This window comes from Tamandua tetradactyla, chromosome 2, assembly GCF_023851605.1.
Source record: "Tamandua tetradactyla isolate mTamTet1 chromosome 2, mTamTet1.pri, whole genome shotgun sequence".
NCBI classification, from domain to species: Eukaryota; Metazoa; Chordata; class Mammalia; order Pilosa; family Myrmecophagidae; genus Tamandua; species Tamandua tetradactyla.
In genome coordinates this window covers 43,089,223-43,108,962 of record NC_135328.1, presented here as the reverse complement: position 1 = coordinate 43,108,962, position 19,740 = coordinate 43,089,223, and the positions used below count along the sequence as shown (strand labels likewise).

General features: G+C 50.4%; 1 protein-coding gene across 5 annotated transcripts in view; it reads right to left on the bottom strand.

Moving 5' to 3' along the window:
- Window positions 1–19,740, bottom strand: part of WHRN (whirlin) — a 94,382-nt gene that overhangs the window by 47,982 nt on the left and 26,660 nt on the right. For all 5 annotated transcript variants that reach the window (XM_077143870.1, XM_077143874.1, XM_077143880.1 and 2 more), the window contains exons 2-3: window positions 19,051–19,251; window positions 6,922–7,047 (exon numbers count right to left, since the gene is read on the bottom strand). In XM_077143870.1, the coding sequence (XP_076999985.1) occupies window positions 6,922–7,047; window positions 19,051–19,251 (327 nt within the window). The remainder of the gene's footprint in view (window positions 1–6,921; window positions 7,048–19,050; window positions 19,252–19,740) is intronic.

The following is a 19,740-nucleotide window of genomic DNA, read 5'->3' as shown; positions in this document are numbered from 1 at the left end:
TCACGGTCACTCTTTTATTCCAGAAACATTCCCTGAGCATCTCCTGTGAGCCAGTCTCAGTCTTGGGCACAGGGACACGGGGAGTGAAGAATCCCCAGTTTCTGCTCCATGCAGCCGTGTTCTAGGAGAAGAGATGGCCACTAAAGAAATGCTCCCAATTCATGGATGACCCTAAGGGTCCCTACCTCCTAGGGCTGTGGCGCGAGTTCAGAGTGATGATCCACATGGATCGCCTGCTACTTGTGGGTGCTCAAAGGGGCAAAGGGGGGCTGCCTGGAGGCTCAGTCTAGGGTGGGCGGGTATGGAGAACAGACCCTCATAAAAGCTCATCCACTGAGGGGTGCTACTCCAGCTCAGATGGCTACATCAATGAAGTCAACACACCATCCCAGCAACCGTCAAAGTCCAGCACCCTGGACAGAGCTACAAAGCATCAATTAGCCCCTGAGGGGCCCACTGTGCACCACACAGCCCACAGGCCTGTCCCAGAGCCATAAGCAGTGCAGCAGTGACCCCAGGAGCAGAACATTCCCAGGGACAGAGCCCGGCTCCAAGGAGCGTCAGCCCAGGACAGCAGTCTGGCTTCCACCTCTGGACACCCTCAGAAGTAGAGGCCGTCGGGCCAACAAGATGCCAGGACGACCACACAGGGCTTCAAAAACTTAGTGATTTCTAAGAAGATTAAATGACCTTGTGTGGTAGTTAGATTCAGTTGTCAACTTGGCCAGGTGAAGGCACCTAGTTCTGTTGCTGCGGACATGAGCCAATGGCACGTGAACCTCATCTGTTGCTCATTACATCTGCAGTCTGCTAGGAGGCATGCCTGCTACAATGAATGACATTTGACTTCATTGGCTGGTGCTTAAATGAGAGAGCTCAAGGTAGCACAGTCCAAGCAGCTCAGCATACCTCATCTCAGCACTCAGCAGCTCAGGCCAGGCCTTTGGAAATGCAGAAAGAAATCACCCCGGGGAAAGTTGCTGGAACCCAGGGGCCTGGAGAGAAGGCCAGCAGAGACCATTCTGTGCCTTCCCACATAAGAAAGAATCTCAGTGGAAAGTTAGCTGCCTTTCCTCTGAAGAACTAATAAAATAAATCCCCTTTTATTAAAAGCCAATCCATCTCTGGTGTGTTGCATTCCCGCAGCAAGCAAACTAGAATACCTTGTTTCCTCTCTCTGTATTCTTTTCATATCTAATCAAGTTAGGGAACCAGGGAGGTGGAAAGCAAAGCACATGAGCTTTGGACGCCAAAGGGCTAAAGCTGGGATCCCTGCATGATCCTGGGCAAGTTACTGCCCCCTCTCCTGAGCCTCAGTTCTCATGTACTAAAAGGCACTATTAATGCCACCATAGACTATTGGGAGGACTAAACATCCAAAGTGTTTAGCACAGTGCCTGATTCAGACTAACCGGTCAATAAATGGCAACTGCTATCATTATGATTTTTACATGCCAAAATCAATCGCAGCTGTCCTTGAAGGAATAAAGAAGCATTATGATCCATTCTATGGCAGGGGTTTGAAGCTGGGAGGCAGGTGCAGAGGATAAGATGGCCCAAGACAGAAAGCGTGAAGGTTGAGTCAGCCCCTTACCTGGAGGGTGGGAAGACTCCCAGGTCCCTCCCCTGGGCCACCCCCAGGGTAAATGCTGGGAACCAGCCTGGCCTCCCAAGTGCTTCTCCTTCTAGGACAGTGTTCTCCTGCCCCCTTCCCTGAACTCAAACGGGACTCTCGGGAGTAAGTGGGCTGAGCAACTGGAAGCCAGGCAGAAAGCATAATTTTCACCCCCGGAAAGCTCTGCTCAGCAGCAAGGAACCCTATTTGCAAATAAAGCCTGTTCTTAGCTCCACCACCCACACAGCTCAGCCCCTTTATTCCATCTCAATATACCTAATTCCACCAATAGTGCATTGGCAATAAACTGAATAAATCAGGGCTGGCTACCCGGGTGAGTGTAGGCAGGTGTGAGCCGCTCCTTGGAAGAGGAAGTGAAAACAGTGGCAGCGAATATAAAATGCTTTACAATATGGTGGGGACTGAAGAGGAAAAGAACTTAACTGAAGGCGGGCATTTTGTGAGCAAATAAAGCTTCTGATTGCCTGCGACCGAGTGGCAAACGAAAGGGCCTGGAAAACTTCTATGGAATATTTTTCCTTTGCCTGTTTCAAAATAGAAATAGCTTTATTGTGGCTGTTCTCGTAATCATACAAGTTAATACCCGCCCATTTCAGACAGTGCCTGAGGGTGTAAAGAACAAGGTGAGAATCATCCATTATCTCACCACTTGCAGATAACCACCGTTGACATTTTGGTGTCCATCAGATTTTTATCGATGCATATTTTTACATACATATACAATACAAATGAGATCCTGTTAGATATGTGGGTTTGCAGCCTGTATTTTCCACTTAATCATATGCCAGCGACATCCTTCCACATTCATAACTGCAGACCTCTACCACCATTTTCCCATGGCCCCATGGTATTGTATGAATCACCAGCATCACCAGGTGCCTTCCCTTCACCTGGCTTTCTGCATCCAGCCACACTGGCCTTTCTTTGGCTCCTGGAAAACTTCTTTCCATCTCAGGCCCATGTCATTTGCTATTCTTTCTGCCTGAAATTCTCATTTCCCTCTTCAGGCAATTATTTTCTCTTCTTTTAAATGTCAACTGCGGTGCTTCTTCCTCCAGGAAAACTTCCTGGATATCCACGACTAGGCCTAGTCTCCCGTTATGCACTCACCTGGTTCCAGGTGCTTCTCCGTGGTGACACTGGTCACAATTGTAATTAAATAAATGGATGTGTGATTTTCAGTTCCTTGTCTTCCCATTGCATTATGAGCTCCAGGAGGTCACAGACTCTGTTTGGCTCAGCTTTGAAGCCACAGGGTAAGGCCTGTGTCTGGCCCATAGGAGTCTGTAGTAAATAGTGACTGATTAAAGGGAAGCAAGGGAAGGAGGCTCAGCCACAGATGCCCACAGCCAGCAGGTGACAGTCACTTCCTTCCTTCCACACAAAAGAGGGACCTGCCAGCAGTTACCTGTTTTAGCAACTCTCTGTGAATATAGAAATCTGTAGATGAAGGAGAATGGAGTATGTCCCTAGTATCAGGGCACCCCTGGCCCTTTCAGGTTTGGAAAATGCACAAATCAAGGAGAAATCCTTGATGATCAGTTGGTCCAACTCTTCAACTGCTTCCTGTCTAAGCATGGAGGTGGAGGCTCTGAGTGACATGCCCACCCTCACGCAGCAGGTCAGCAGCAGCCTGCAGGGCTCCTGTCCCCCAACCCACATCCCCCACCCTGGCCCCCTGCATAGGCACCCCCAGGCTTTGTCATGCCTGGGTTCAAATTCCAATTCTGATGTTAGAAAGAACGTGACCCTGGCAAGTCAACACGAGCCTCAGTGTCTTCAACTGTAAAATGGGAACAATACCACCTGCTTCCTGGCCTTGCGTAACATCACTGGGGGTTGGGGGTTATAACCTAGAGATTAAGGGAATGGACTCAAAGTGCACTGGTGTAGGTTCAAATCTCAGCTCTAGCACTTCTTACCAGGATCATCTTATGTTTTAGCTTGCTAAAGCTGTTGGAATGCAATATACTGAAATAGATTGACTTTTACAAAGGGGATTTATTAAGTTACATGTCAACAGATCTAAGGCTATGAAAATATCCCACATAAGGCATCAACAGGATGATACCTGGACTCTGAAGAAAAGCAGCTGGCATCTGGGACATCTCTGTCAGCTGGGAAGGCACGTGGCCAGCGTCTGCTGGTCTTTGCTCCCGGTTCTGTTGCTTTCAGCATCTGATTCCAGTGACTTTCTCTCTAAGCGTCTGTGGGTCCTCACTTAGCTTCTCTGGGACAAGCTCTGGATTTCATCTCTTAGCTTCCCTAGGCTCTCTCCAGGTTCTATTTCTGTGAGACTTTGCTTAGCATCTCATGGGAAGGCACATGGCAGCGCCTGCTGGACTCTGATTTCTGTCTACCTTCTGTTGGCTCTCTCTCATAAAGGGTTCCAGGAAAGGATTGAACGGGTGGGGTCACATCTTCAAAAGGTCCCACCCAACAATAAGTCCGCCCCCACAAGAAACACGGCTTTTCTGGAGTGCATAACAGTTTCAAACCAGCTCACTAAGATGCAAGATGCAAGATGCTTAGCATTGCTCCTTAATCTGTCACCTATAAAATGAGAATACGAATATTCCTTCTTCATAAGATAGATAAGAGAATGAATGTGAAGCATTTAGCATAGTACCTGACAGAGTACTTGCTCAATATATGGACAACATGATAATAAAAGCTATCCTCGATTGGAAATCAGAGAGAGAGGGGGAGAGAGAGACAGAGATGTGTCAGGTCAGGATACAGCAAGCCATCTCTCTATCTGTCTTGCTCTCTCTTTCTCCGCCTTTCCTTCAATATGGATTTAATTAAAGTGTATTCAACACCACCAAAATATAGAGCTTGTCCATTCATTCACTGTCACTGAGGGCAGTGCTTAAAGCATTACACAAAATCCTCTCAAACTTGCTCTCAGACCTTAGGATGAGGAATAACTGGGCCTCTCAAGCATAACTGGACTGTTTTCATGGACCTGCTTCCCTCTTTGTGTTGTCTGCCAGGAAGCTCAGAGCCAAAACGATGGCCTACCCGTAGCTGGTTTTGCAGTGCCACACAACAGGTGTTCTGATAAAAAATTCTCACCTTCACTTTATCTCTTTTCCCCATTTCCCTTCCCCCAATTTTCTCTCTCACTCATCAAAAAAAATCTTAACTTTGTGTTTGCAAATTGCTTCAGTCTTTTTTGAAACTGGTGCAACAAATAGAATTAAAATTTCATAGAGAAAAGAAATTGCAAAAGAATGTATATGGAGCCCTACCTCTCACCATATGTAAAAATTAATCTAAAATGGATCAACAACCTAAATATAAGCATTACATAAGCTTACAAGAAAACATAGGAATGTATCTTCAGGACCTTGCAGTAGCAATGGATTTTTAGATTTTACACAAAAAGCAGAAGGAATAAAAAACAAAATAGATAAAATGGACTTTCATGCATCAAAAGACATTTTCAAGAAAATGAAAAGGGAATCTACAGAATCGGAGAAAATATTTGGAAACCGTATATCTGTTAAGGGTTTCATATTCAGACTATATAAAGAACTCTTACAACTTAACAACAAAAGGACAAATAATCCAATTAAAAAATGGGCCAGGGATCTGAATAGACATTTCTCAAAAGAAAATATTCAAATGGACAATGAGCATATGAAAAGATGCTCAATATCATTAGCCATTAGAGAAATGCAAATTTAAACTACAATAAGATGCCATTTCACATCCGGCAGGATGGCTGGTATTTAAAACAACAGCTACAACAACAAAAACAACAGAAAATAAGTGTTGGCGAGGATACAGAGAAGTAGGAACCCTTGTACCTCACCAGTGGGAATGTAAAATGGTGCAGCTGCTGTGAAAAACAGTTTGGTGGTACCTCAAAAAGTTAAACATAGAATTACCATATGACCCTGCAAGTCCACTCCTAAAAGTGTACACCCAAAAGAACTGAAAACAGAGACTCAGACCAATAATGCACACCAATGCTCACAGCAGCCAAAAGGTGGAAGCAGCCCAACGGTCCATCAGCAGATGACTCGGTCCACATGTGGCATAGCCACACGGCGGGACATTATTCAGCCTTAAAAAGAAATGAAGCACCGGAACATACTACAATATGGATAAGCTTTGATGACATCATGTTTAGTGAAATAAGCCAGATACAAAAGGACAGATATTGTATGATTTCTCATATATAAAGTACATACATATAAAGTATATAAAATATAGATAGATAGATGGATAGATAGATAGATAGATAGTCATCTCGTGCTTTGCTTCCCCACCCATACATAAGATCTACTCACCCATCATTGAACCCCGGGCTCCTTCAGCTGATGCTCCGTTTTCTCCCCATTGACCCTTCTCATCTCCTAAGGCCTGGCTCAAAGGCCACCTGTGCCCACCGTCACCACTCCACAGCACTGCTGTCTTGGCATCTCTGATAGTGGGATTTAGCCCCAAACAAATGTTCCATTTGCTTCGAAGGTCTGTGCCCTGCATCTAATGCTCCTGGCAGGTGGCCCCTCTGCCTTACTCACCATCACCTACCCGACAAGGGTGGTACTGTGTCACAGGTAACATGAAGGGCTTTGGCATCAAGACTGCCTTAGTTCAAATCCTGCTCTGCAACCCACTGGCTGTGTGACCTTGGGTTTAAGCGCTTTGTGCCTCAGTTTCCCCAACTGGAAAATGTGAGTAATAACAATCTACCCCCACTGGGTAGCATAAGGATGCTGAAGTGACTTGCAAATGCTGGGACACACAGCTAGCCCTCTGTTAAATGGGACTCCATAATATTATTTCAACAACTGCCAGTTGTCCTGGATTGATTGCCAGTCCTGAAGCTGCCCAGTGCAACCCAACCCAGCTCATGGCTTTCCTTCCCCTCCTCTCTTCAAGCACCATAATAAGCTAAGCCAGTCACAGGCCATCAGTAGTGTTTGCAAAACAGCAGCCACAAGGAGCTCAGGCTGGCCCACTGCCCAGCATCATGTAGGAGGCTGCCCTGCTCTGGGGTGGCTGGGAGAGCCTGAGGTGGGCCAGGCGAAGCCAGCGGTGGAGGGACAGCTCCTGCTGCTCCCTGTGAGCTGTGAATTAGAGGCCTGGCAGCCAGGGAAAGGCTCTTCCACCATGACTGGTCCTCAAGGTGCAGTGCTGATGGCTCTGCTCAAGTCTGATCAAAATCAGCTGCAAAGAGCTCCATGCATAGCTCTTTCCCTCTCTCCTCCCCAGGCAAGCACATAGCCTGGGTGGTATATCCACTCCCAGAGGAGGTGGGCACCTCTCACCTTGAGCCCGCTGCTCTCAGCTTCAGAGCCAGGGTCCACACCCGTGATGTAAATGCCCAGGCCATACTCGGCCCCCCCGCGGATGGTGAGGCCCAGGGACCGGCCGTCGCCCAGCACCAGGTTCACCTGGGGGAGGAGAGGAGACAGCATTAGACAGCCTGGACGGGGCCACGGCCTTTGCACCCCTCCCACAGGGCACGTGGAGTCAGAGCTGCAGGGTGGTGCAGGCCAGGACCAGAAGAGCCTCCGGAACATTCTGGCTCCTGCCCTACCTGCCTCTGACTTCCTCAATGACCTCGGGGAAGTCCCTTTTGCAGTCTAGCTCACAGCTGTAACTGCAGTAAAAGGAAGGCGCTGAAGGAAAGACTCTCCAAGGAGTCCGCGGCACTGACGGCACAGCCAGCCTGGGCGATTCAGGTTTTGCAACTTCTTCACAGCTGGGGGGCCCCAGGCCCACTGGGCCCCCACCAGCCCGCTGCTCTCTTGTGTTTCAGATGCAGCCCTGGGGTTTCAACCCAGGCTCCCTCACTCCCGCCCTCCTTCCTTAGGATCAAGGCCAAGTCCACCCTGCCATCCCAGGGGTCTCCTGCTCCGCTGGACCATAATGGCACTGTTCATCTGGCCCTTCCTTCTACTAACACAGAGCACCCACTGAGTGCACACACAGGGGCCGGGGGACCCGGAGATGCCACAGACATGGACCTGGTCGAGAAAGTCTGGCTGACTGGTGAGACAGAGACCAGCAAACAGAGCTTCACGGCACAGTGTGACCAGAGCTCGGGGCCTGGGGGCCACGTGGTCTTGGCTTGGGGTGGGGAGAGTGGTGAGGAGGGGCTTCCGGGGAGAGTGACGTCTCTGAGGAGATGGGAGAATGAGCGGGACTTAGCCCGGAGGGGTGGGGAGGGACGAGACAGGCATCCGGGCAGAGGGGCAGCCTGTGTCACCGCCCTGCTGTAGGAGAGCAGGGGGAGCGCAGGCTCGTGCCGGGAGGATGAGCTGAGTCACAACAGCAGAGTGTGGAGTGCTGGCGGGTGGGAGGAAGTAGGGGGAACTGGCCGGAAAAGCTGGGAGAAGATTCTGGAAGGCCTCACCATCCAAGAAGGAACCCGAAGGAACGTGCAGGATAACTGTGCCTTGGCTCTGAAAGGCGCATTTGTGAAACAGGAGAATAGAGGCCAGAGCAACGGCCAGAAAATATCCCGCAACAAATTAAAAGCCAACAACAGGGAACAGGTCTGAGGAGAGCCCAATGTGGCATCAAGAGGAGGTGGAGTGAGTTTTACGGAGTTAGAGAAGCCATCCAACCACAGGCTCCCTCCATGCCAGCCCCAGGAGAAGCATCTTACATATATTATCTCATTTAATCCTTCAACCTCCCTGGATGGAGGTAGTGAAGAAAACAGACTCAATCCACACTGCCCGAGCAGGGGGCCCAGTCCACACCTACTAGCTGTGTGACCTTGGGCAAGTTATTTAACCTCTCTGTGATTCAGCCTCCTCATCTATAAAATGAGTTTAAAACTAGTGTTGGCCTTCTAAAGCGACCGTGAAGAGGACCAAGTTCAGAGACAAATGTGAGCACGAAAGCTAGTCTCTGGCCCACAGTAAAGGTTCAATAAATATCAGTCATCGCAGGTCCCATTTTACACCTGACAAAACCATCTCATTAAGAAACCCAACAAAGTCACAGAGACTCAACCAAGTCACAGCCAAGTGAGGCTTGAACCCAGCCAGGCTGGCATCTCTGGGGCCCAGAACTCTCCACTGCTATGCTTCTCTACCTCCTGGGAACAAGCGCAAGTGGCTTTGTTCCTTTCCATTGCAGACTGCTGGTGAGAAAGAGCCCAGCAGACAGAGTCGCCCTAGGGGGTCTGGTTCTAAGGCTGTGGGCTCCGCAGCATGTGGGTTGGGCCTCCCTTTTCTGGTGGGACAGGGCGAGGAGATGCATGGGTGGCCCAGCCTTCTCTATCCAGGGCAGGTTCGGATTTACTCCTCAGACAGGAGGATGAACTGGGGGGAGGGAGCACGCAAACAGCCATCCTGAAGTGTCCGAGAGACGGATATTCTGGAAATAGGCTCCGTGGCTGCTTCAAGTCAGACTTGTGAACAGGCACCCAACCCTTGCGACCTGTTCCCCCGTGGCCCCCATTGCAGTGCCAGCTCCAGGGCTCGGAGGGGCCCAGCATTGGAGGTGTGTGGTCCCCCGTCACATGCCCGCCTGCGCCTTTGGGAGGTGGTACAGTGAGGGGGTTATGTGTGCAGCCTCCAGAGCCGGATCGTCAAGATTTGAATCCTGGCAATAATACTTGCTAGGTGTGTGAACTTGGGCAACTCACTTTCACCTCCCTGTGCCTCAGTTTCCTCATCCATAAAATGGGGGAACAATCATACCCACTTCACTGAGTTGTTGGGAGGAATGAGTGGATCCAAGCATGTAGAGCAGAGAACAGTGTCTGGCACAGAAGATGGCTCCGAAAATATTGGCTATCATGAATTATCTTCATCGTCACCATCTCAGGCAAGCCATCGGGCTAAGCTTCTACCTGGAAACAATGACTAGGCCGTCCTCAGAGGAGACAATGAATGTGAGTCGCATGACAGGCTGGGACAGGCCGTGCAGCAGCGAGCTGTCACTAGGACTCCCTTCCAACACTTACAGAGACCCAAGTATACACCAGGGGCGTGTGCAGAGCACAGAATTAGAGAAGAATCACAATGACACCCTGTGGGTTAAGAAAGTGCTGACAGGAAGGCAGGGGGCTCTCTGTGCCACCCGGGACAGTACAGTGGGTTGCCCTTCAGGACCACCTACTCATTCCCCCAGGGTTGGGAGTGCTGGCTGCCGAGGGCTCGCGGCCAAGGCCTTGTCTGGACAGTGTCTGGAGCTGAGGGGAGCCGCCTCACAAGGCCACGTCCTGCCTGGGGGCAGCCTGCATCCAATCCTTAGTCCATGGGGGAGCCTCAGTTCAGGACAACTTTGCAGGAAGGTCTCAGCTCCAGGGCTCCCGGTGGGGTGGGCTGGGGCTTCTGGGATCCTGTGCACCGCCACCCCCCACCCCGCTCTTTTGCAACCCTGACCTGAGGGCACCTCCCTTACACACCCCCTTCGGGCACATCCCAACTGCCTGGGTCCATTCCTGGAACCCTGACCTCAGGTGGAGCCTCCCAGAAATAAGACCACTGAGCCCCTCAGGTAAGCCTGAAGGGAAGGGAAAAGGAGGGAAGACAATTGTCGACTGTTCCCAGGGCAACAGGGACGTGCAAAAGCTCAGACACAGGACAGAACCCAGTCCCCAGGAGCCAGCGCTAGGGCTGTGTAAGGCTGGAGTGTGGCAGGAGAGGGAGGGGACAGGAAAGGTCAGCCTCTGCAGGGCCCACAAGCCAGGTTGGGGAGTGTAGGCTTTAGGTAGGAGAGCGACAGGTTCTGATTTAGGTTGTAGAAAGACTGTTTGGAGGGGGATGGAACAGGAGAGGGAGGAACTTTCAGAAATCCTCCACGTGAGGATGGACAGGGAAGGCCGTGTTCAGAGCAGGCGGAGGTGAGTGAGGCTGCAGTGGGAGCGAGCAGGGAGCTCCTGCCTCAGGCACCCATTGCCCTTGGGGCCCAGTTGGGAAGACCCCTCTCCCCTCCACTGCCCCCTTCAGGTCAGGAGCAAGTCTGTTGTGGTCTGGGCTCCTTCACGACTCACTGGGTGACCTGGGCTCAGCACCCACCATCACCACGTCCACCACCACTTGGGACCCTCCCAGCTCCAGCACACGAAGCTTCTAGGGGGTAAAGAGAGCTCTTGCGTCTTTGCAGCCAAGCCCAGGGATGCACAGATGGCAGTGGCCATCTTCAGCAGCCACGTCTGAATTCCAAGGATGCAAACAAACCTCCCCATGCATCCCTTCTAGCTGAAGAAGATGGATTCTTTATTGCAAAACTGTGAGGACAGCTCTAGCAACCCTGGGCAATCTGTCCCAACCACTCCTGGGAAGTCAACAGACTCTGATGTGGAACAGAGCTCGCCTATGGGAAAGCACACTCAGGTGTACTCAGTCATGCCATATGGCAACTATTATTCCCATTTTTCAGACAAAGAAACTGAGGATCAAGGGGCAAAATGAAGTGGCCAGGGTCACACAGCTGGGGGCTGGCAGAACTAGGTTATGTCAGTTGACAGATTGACAACTGACAAGTTCAAATCCTAACCCCTGGTCCTGTGAATGGGAACTTATTAGTAAATAGGATCTTGGAAAATGTTATTAGTTGAGATGAGGCCAAACTGGACTAGGAGACATCTGATCCAATAGGACAAGTGTCCTTATAAGAAAAGTAAATTTGGACATAGCCAGAGAGATAGAGACAGAGAGGCGTATGATGGAGGTAGGATTGAGTTATGCCACCACAAGCCAAGGAACACCACGGACTATGGGCCACCAGCAGAAGCCAGGGCAGGGAGGCATGGAGCAGACCTTCCTCTTTAGAGGAAGCACAGCCCTGTCAACACCTTAATTTTGGACTTCCAGGTCCAGGACCTTGAAATGGTAAATTCCTGTGGTTTAAGCTAGGTGGCCCACGGCACCTTGTAACAGGAGCCCTGGCAAACTCAGACACTCGGGCTGGCCAGGCATTTGGCCTGTGCCCTATGTTCCCTTTCGAAGGTCTGAATTCAGGTTTGGCTCCACCCTTTCTCCTGGGCAACCTCAGGGAAAACTTTATCACCTCTCTGAGCTTCGGTTGCCCTGAGAAGAAACTACTTCTTTGGGGCAGGCACTGCTGGTGACTCAGCCCCCAGCCATTTCCCACTCTGCCTTGCTGTAGAACCCTGACTGTCCAGGAGGCCACATGAGCAGGTACAGGAGACCATGTCAATCCAGGCCAGGGATAGGTATGGATGCGGTTCCTTCTGAGCCACTTCTTGGGACACACAGGGAAATGTCTGCTAGGGATTCTGAGAAAGATTCTCCACCCTGAAAAAAGAGACACGGGAAGAGAAGGGCCTTCTGTCCCACCCTCCCACACCCCTACTTTGGATAAGTTTGTGAGCAGCTGTGATGCCTGGAGCAGCAGCTGCCATCCTGAAGCTTTGAAGCAACAAGCCCAAGGCAAAAGCCATCAGGAGGAAGAACAGATTCACTGCCTGGCAGACTACACTTGAGCTGCCCAGCTCCACACTTCTTAAAAAGATAATAAATCCCTTAAGGTTTAAGCTCTCTATAATGCAGACTTTTCGTCACTTGCAGCCAAAAGCATTTGCAATCGACACACCACCTTTCAGGGTTGTCTTAAGGATTCGGATGGACTGGGCGCCCCACTTCCACCCTGCACCCATACCCTGTTGCATCCTAACTTGCATCATCTCCCATGGCTACCATCTCACTCAGATTGAAATCCCCAGATTTCATGGGACTGCACACCCCTATGGGAACGGGACCCCAGCCTCTCCATCCTGATCACCACTGCGTCCTGCCTCACTCACTCCTCCGCAGCCTCACAGGCCGCCCTGCTGTTTCTAAAACAGGCCATGCACACTCCCCTCAGAGCCTCCAGTCACTTGGAGCTCCTCCCACACAGGTACAAGCACAGCCACTCCCTCAGCGGCTTCAGATCTTTGCTTATACGTTGCTTGTGCAGCGAGGCCTTCCCTGCCCACTATAAAATGAACCCACCTGCATACCGGCCCTCCCCATGCTCCTTCCTTGCCTTATTTTCCCCCATTCTACAATATTCCACGTCATTTATTTTAATGTCTCATTCCCTACACTCACAGCACACACACACACACACACATACACACACACACACACAAAGTAGGCTACAAGCCCTTGAAGGTAGTTATCTTTTTCTCTTCACTGCCTGAGCCATTGTAGGTAGTCAATATGTAGGGGGAAAAGATAGATATATACCTAGCCAGCATTCTATAATTGAAGGTTGATCCTGGAATTAATTGCTATGTTCCAAGAATGGTGCTCTGTGCCTATGTGCAAGATTATTAACAATTGGAACAGCTCCACGTGGCTGGCATGACCATCCCCAAATCGTAAACAGGGAAGATCAAGTGAGCCCCCCTCCCCAAGGTCACATGGTCAGGAAGGACCAAAACTAGGCATTAAATCAGGTCCAGCTGAGCCCAACGCCGCTGCTGCTTCTCCTTAGGCTGCAGACCAGCCCGAGCCAAACGGCAGGTCCAGTCCTGTTCTGCAGCTCCTGAGGGCATGTGAACTTGAGGGGCTGTAGCTGCTGCAGCAGGGCCTAACTGCTCAGCCCCAGAGGGTGAGGTGGGGGTGAAACACTGCAGTGGTTTAGGAGGCCATCAATGAGGTTGGCAGGGGATGGGGCGGGGCTGAGTCTTACAAAGGGCAGCTCCTGCCCCCCTCAGTCCCCTGAGCGGATCGGGTTTGGGATGTCAGGCCCCAGGAGCAGGCAGGCCCCACTGTCACTCTATCCAGAGGGGCCTTCACCGGGCTGGGCAGAGGCTGGGCCATAAAGGGTCAGAGCCGGGGACACTGAGGCAGCCGGGAGGCTCTGTCCCTTCAGGCAGTGGAAGGACCTGGAGTCTTAAGGGAAAGAAGACAGGCCTTAGACACTGAGGATGACCTGGCCCCAGCACTCATACAGGCTTGGGGCAACTCACTCAGCCTCTCCAGACCTCCATTTTCTCATCTGGAAAACGGGGATAATGATGCCACCTGCAAGAACTTCACAGGTTTGGCATAAGAGTCAAATAATTCTTTCAAACCACATTCAAATCTGAAAAATGTGGTGCACAGGTAAAAACCCCTGGGAGGCAGGGAGTCCAGCACTCTGGTTTAGGGGTCTCCGTATCAGATTAATTACTCCCTCCCCAATAAAAAGAGGTGCTAGAAATGTCAGTGTGACCTGTGGAGACAGCAGAAGTAAGAGGAAAGAAGACCTCGTCTGAAAGCCCTTCTCTGGGTTTCTGTGGACACTTTGTGTTTGCCTCACGCAGCTTTATAATCTGCACGGAAGGACAGGCGGTCGCTCCACGAAACTCGGACTTGGAAGAGCTGGAAGCAGGGGAGGCACCTGCCTCAGAGCAGCCTCTAGAAACACCACGAAGGCTGCAGGCCAGACTGCTGTCTTCACTCCCTGCAGCCCCAAGACCAGTTGGTAACACTCACTTCCCAGCCTGATGCAGCTACCCCCTCATCTTTCCTTCTCCCAGCCCCGGAGGCCAAGTGATTTCCTTCTCCCAGCCCCAGAGGCCAAGTGATGGGTTGAAGTCTCCATTTCAAGCCATTTTAAAAGGAATGAGCTAGTTTCACCCTGAAAATCCATGTGGGAAAGGAAGCCAGCTGAGTACCAGAAACTTCCCCCAAGTGTTCATTTTCCACCTTTGAAGTTCACCTTGGCCAGAACCAGGAATGTCATCACTGGCTCCAGCGCTCTTTTTGGTTTCACCTGACCACCTCTCCCTTTTGAAAATGAGCTTTGCATCCCTTCTTTTCATGATCTTGCTAAAGGCCTTTGCATGCCTGGAATCAATTTTGCCCTTTCTTCTCCCACCAGCCAATAAAACGATCAACAAGTCTTTGCTATCTACAAGAAAGCACACACACACACACACACACACACACACACACACACACACTGGCAGTGGGACCCTACAAGAGCTGCCCCATTCTACTATTCAACCTGTTTCAAATTAAACTAAACCACTTCGGTTTCTGAGACTTTCTTGCTCTCTCTAACCTCTGTGCCACTGTCATGCTATTCCCTCTATCTGCACTGCCTCTCCCTCCCAAATTGTGCCTCCTCCATGAAGCCTTCCCCAGTCTCTCGAACTGGCAAACTCTACAATCTAAGGCCCGGCATCTGCTCACTTAGAAGAGTATCAGCTCCCTGTGGATGAAGCAGAGGTGGGAGAGATGAAGAACGTGTCTTGTCCCCTGCCTGGAGTGTGGCAGCTGTTTAGAGGCTACGACAAAAGATGCCAATTTAGGAAGCAGGTGGCCATGCCCTTTTCTGCATCTTTGCAAAAAACAGTGTGTCCATGCATCTGATTAAACAGGACTTTCATTCAAACCCTGCACACGTTTATCAAGTTCTAGCATGTGCCAGGCCCATGGAAAGGTGTTTTCATTTTAATTCATTCATTCATGAAACATACACTGAGTACCTATGCTGTGCCAGACACGGATCCAGGTACCCTACATGTCCCAGGGCACAGAACCAAGACATTTGTCACAATGGAGCTTACACAAGGGTGGGTGGAATAGGCCCTACTATTGTCTCCATTTGCACAGAGGAAGAAACCAAGGAACAGAGATGTTATGTAGCATGTCCAAAGTTGCACAGCTGAGAGTGATGGAACCAGGATTGAACCCAGGCAGCATGGCTCCCAAGTTCTAACACCTCTGCCACACTGGTGCAATCCCATTTCCTCTCCATGACAAGTCAATTCTAATGTATTACAGTTATAGAGGCTGATGGTTAGCACAAAATGGAGTAACCTCAGAGGGAAGCCAGAAAAATGGAGAGTTCTGTGCCCTGTTCATGCTAGCCTCTGAGGACGGGAAGGGGACTCCAGGAAAGACAGGTTTGATTCCTAGAGCTCCACATGTCCTTCCTCTGGCCTCGTATGAAGGTTCTCACACTTCAGTGTGGGGAAAAGCATGACTGAGAAGAGGATGCAAAATCAGAACCAGCTTTGGTGGGCTGCTTAGAGGGTTTGCAAGGAATTTTTTTTTTGGCTTTTAAAAAGGGAATTTATTAATTTGCAAGTTTACAGTTCTAAGGCTATAAACATGTCCAAACTAAGGCATTCAGAGAAAGATTAACTTGATTCAAGAAAGGCTGACGGGTCTGAACACTGTCAGCTGGGAAGGCACATGGCGACATCTGCTAGCTTTCTCTAAATGGTTCCCCCCCTTTTTTTCCCCCCCGCATGGGCAGGCACCAGGAATCGAACCCGGGTCTCTGGAATGGCAGGCGAGAACTCTGCCACTGCACCTTGCAAGGATAATTTTGCCACGTGTGTGATTTTTACGTCATTCTTACCCTGAAGGCCCATTTCCCCAGAAAGTGTGTCCCGGAGGCTGTGTTTAGGGCTTTGGATGTTTGGCACGGGAAGTCCAGGAGTCTGGCTGTGGCTCTCTAGGAAATTAACAGGAGAGACCAGACTGCTGGGGAGGAGAGAATCAGAGCCCCCCAGGACCCAGGTCAAGGGAGCCAGTAGCAAACTGGGGTTCCAGGGACATTTATCCTTTACATTTCCCCAGTAGGGGAATGGGGTTTCTACATTACATTAGGAAGGGGGGACTAGGGAGGCAGGTAAAAGCTTCATCTGAAGTTGGAAAATGTGTGAAGGCCTCTCTGCAGTTGGATCTGGGGCATCTCCTGTCTCCTGCGCTTCTCTCAGCCTCCACCTTCTGCATTCTTACATAAATTATTCCAAGATGCTGAGAGGGCACCTTATCTTCCACCACCCTTCACGCACTAAATCCCAGTCTCAGGGACCGTCTCTCTAACCTCAAAGACACCAGACTGTTCCCATCTCAGTACCTTGCACACTCTATCTTCTCTGCCTGGAACTTTTAGCACCCAGAACTGTGCATGGCAGCACCTTCTTGTCCTCTATGTCTCAGCTCAGAAACCAGCAACTCAGGAAGACCCTCGCCGACCACCTCTTCCGAAGCAGCCCCATCACTCGTTATTCCCTCCTCTCCTGACTTTACTTCCATCCTCCAAAAACGTTCACCATTTTCACTATCTTGTTCATTACTGGGCTACTGTTTCCAAGCTCACCAGAACCTTCCCCAGAACAGGGCCTCATCATCTCTTGTCCTCTACTGAATTCCCACCTCCTGTAACAGTGTCAGGCGCACCAGAAGTGAATGGGTTCTAGTTACTGCAGCACTCTGTGAGTCTCAACTCCTCATCTGTTCAAGGGGATAATGGAACTGACCCCATAAACAACTGTGGGGAGTCAGGGGCTGCCGAGAGCCCAGGGACCGCACACTGCCTGGACCACAGTGAAAACTACCACCTTAAGTATTGTGCCCAGCAGGGAAGGAGCTCGAGGGAAAAATAAAGCAAGTTCTCTGCCCAATGCTTGAAGGCTGGCCTTAAAAGTGACTTAATGCCACAAGAAACCCTGTCTCCTCTCTGTTCTCCTCCAGGCTGCCAGGAAGCAGCATTCCCTGGTGTGGACGTGGGTTCGAGCCCTCCCCTGCTCCCAGCTCAGCCCTGGCAGCCTTGTGAAGCTCGGGTGGGCTGCCGGCTGCATACCAAGCAGCCAGGCTGCTACCTCCCGTCTGGAGCAGAAGCCGCTATGATCGCTGCCACGTCCCCCGTATTGACGTTTGAGCAAAGAACACAAAACACATTAAATAAATGTTGTGATTTTATCGAAAGGGAAAGGAGAGCAGAGAGAGTCTCCAGAGAGAAGGTGTTTGGGCTCGTAGTTCCAAGCTGTGTGGCCTCCTAACTGGTGTCAAGATCCCAAAACACCAGGCAGCTGCTCACAGGAGTTACATTCCAGGTCCCAGGAGCAACGACGGGGCCCAGTGCAAACAGTGGCTGGAACAAAAGTCTCAGCATCGCGGAGATCACTTCTGAGCCTGTTGTTTTTAAAAGAACAGTCAAAGTCTTGGGGGACTCTAAAAAGGGCATCTGTTCATTTTGCCTGCCTAGCATCCCTGTCCCCCTTCTTTAGGTTAAAGCACCCCACTGATGCTTTGAGCAACTACCCCTCCCCCACTGTCTATAGTTTTGATGGGTTTGTCACTCAAAGTGCCTAGTCCATTTCACCTGCCAGCCAGGTGCTCCCTCCTGGAATATGTATGTATGGTGAGGGGAAGGACTCAAAGGGCAGAAATGGAGGGGATCCCTTTCCTCCTGGAGGCCGTACTTGGAATTCTGGAACACCAACCCCTACCGTTAACTTCTACATTAGAAGTTGGCCAGGGTTGGTTTCTGTTGCTTACAACCGAAGCCCTGTAATGCCAGGAGTCCTGGCAGCTGTGTGTGGCCATGAGTCTGAGTCTAGACCAACAGGAAAGAAATCATCTCTAATTTAAAGAGCAGCTTTGAGCTTTCTCTCTTTCCCACTTCCAGGGGCTAGAATGGGGACCTGGCATGGCTTAGCTTCAGCCCTGCAGAAGAAGGCAATACTTCAGAGGCTGGTGGAGCAAGACGCCAGAGGGAATCTGGGCCGCAGAATAACATGTGGACTAAAGTGGTCCCACCAGCCCCCACCACCCCCTTCAGTTTGCTGTGGGGGATGGGGGGCTGCAGGGGGCAGAAATAACCTAGCTGATTAAAGTTACAGTATTTGGGTTTTTTTTAATTGCAGCAGCTTAGCCTATATCATAATATACATTGTACAAATGAGAAACAAAAGAAATCGAAACACCCTGCAATTTCACTCCTAGGTCTATATCCGAAAGAATTGAAAACGGGACTCAAAACAAATATTTTTTGTGGCTCAATGGCAGAGTTCTCCGCCTGCCATACCAGACACTCAGGTTCGATTCCCAGTGCCTGCCCATGTATATAAAACAAACAACAACAAAAAACAACCCCAAATATTTGGGAACAAATGTTCAGAGCATCACTATTTACAACAGCCAAAAAATGGAAATCACCCAAATGTCCATCAACAGGTAAATGGATAAACAACATGTGGCATATCCATAGAGTGGAATATTATGCGGCCACAAAAAGGAATGAAATTCTCATACATGTTACAACATGAATGAACTTTGAAAACATGATGCTGAGTGAAAATGGCCAGACATGAAAGGCCACAAATGATTTAATTCCATCTAAATGAAATATTCGGAGCGGACAACTCCACAGAGACAGAATGCAGATAGGTTGCCAGGGGCTGCTGAGAGAGAGTAATGAGGGGCACCGGTTAATGGGTACCAGGTTTCCTTTTGGGGTGATGACATGTTTTGGAACTAGATGGAGATGGTGGTTGCACAATAGCATGCATTCACTAAATGTCACTGGACAGTTTCACTCTAAAATTTCACCTCAATTGAAAAAGTAAAGCAAAACAAAACCCTTCATAGGCACTGGAGGGAGAGAAGAAGCCCAGAGAGCCCCACCAGGATGCAGCCCCTTCTTCCAGTTTCTATGCAGCTCCCCTGTCCCGGGTCGGCCCAGCAGCTCACCTTTTTCTCATCCCCATCTTGCAGGAGGTGCAGGCCGCTCCTCCCGTCCCCCTCACGCTGCCCCAGGGAGCCGCTGTGGGGCGGGGAGGCGCTGCGGCCCTGTGGGTCCACCCAGGTGTAGATGTGGTTGGTTACGTAGCCCCCAGGGACGCGTCCCGCTGAGTACACGGACAGCACCAGCTTCTTGGAACCCTTCAGAGCCTAGAGAGAGGGACACATGATTAGCAGGGGATGGGGTGAGGGCTAAGGGCTGGGGAATACCCTCCTGCGACCCAGAACCCTACTTCCTCTCGAGACCCCTCGCCTGGCGGCATCTTTTCCAGCCCTTGGTTTCCTCCTCTGGAAACGGGGACATCTGTTCCACCCATATCGTGAAACGGCTCAAACGCGTGAAATGTCATCTCTTTGGATACTTGCGCAGAAAGAAAGTGAACATAGCCTTAAGAGGCTGCTCACAAGGCTGGCCATTGGCTGGTGTCTGGGAACTTGAGTTTGGGGAGGGTTCCGTCATTCCCTAACTGGGTGGCTCACAGTTCCTGGATTATGTATGCAAACGACATGGCTTATGATTAGCACCTGTTTTCCTTCTGGGCATCTGGAATCTCTGTGTGTGCGAGGCAGAGGGTGTCTATGTGACCAACCCCATAAAAATCTTGGGTACCGAGTCTAATGAGCTGCCCCGGTGGACAA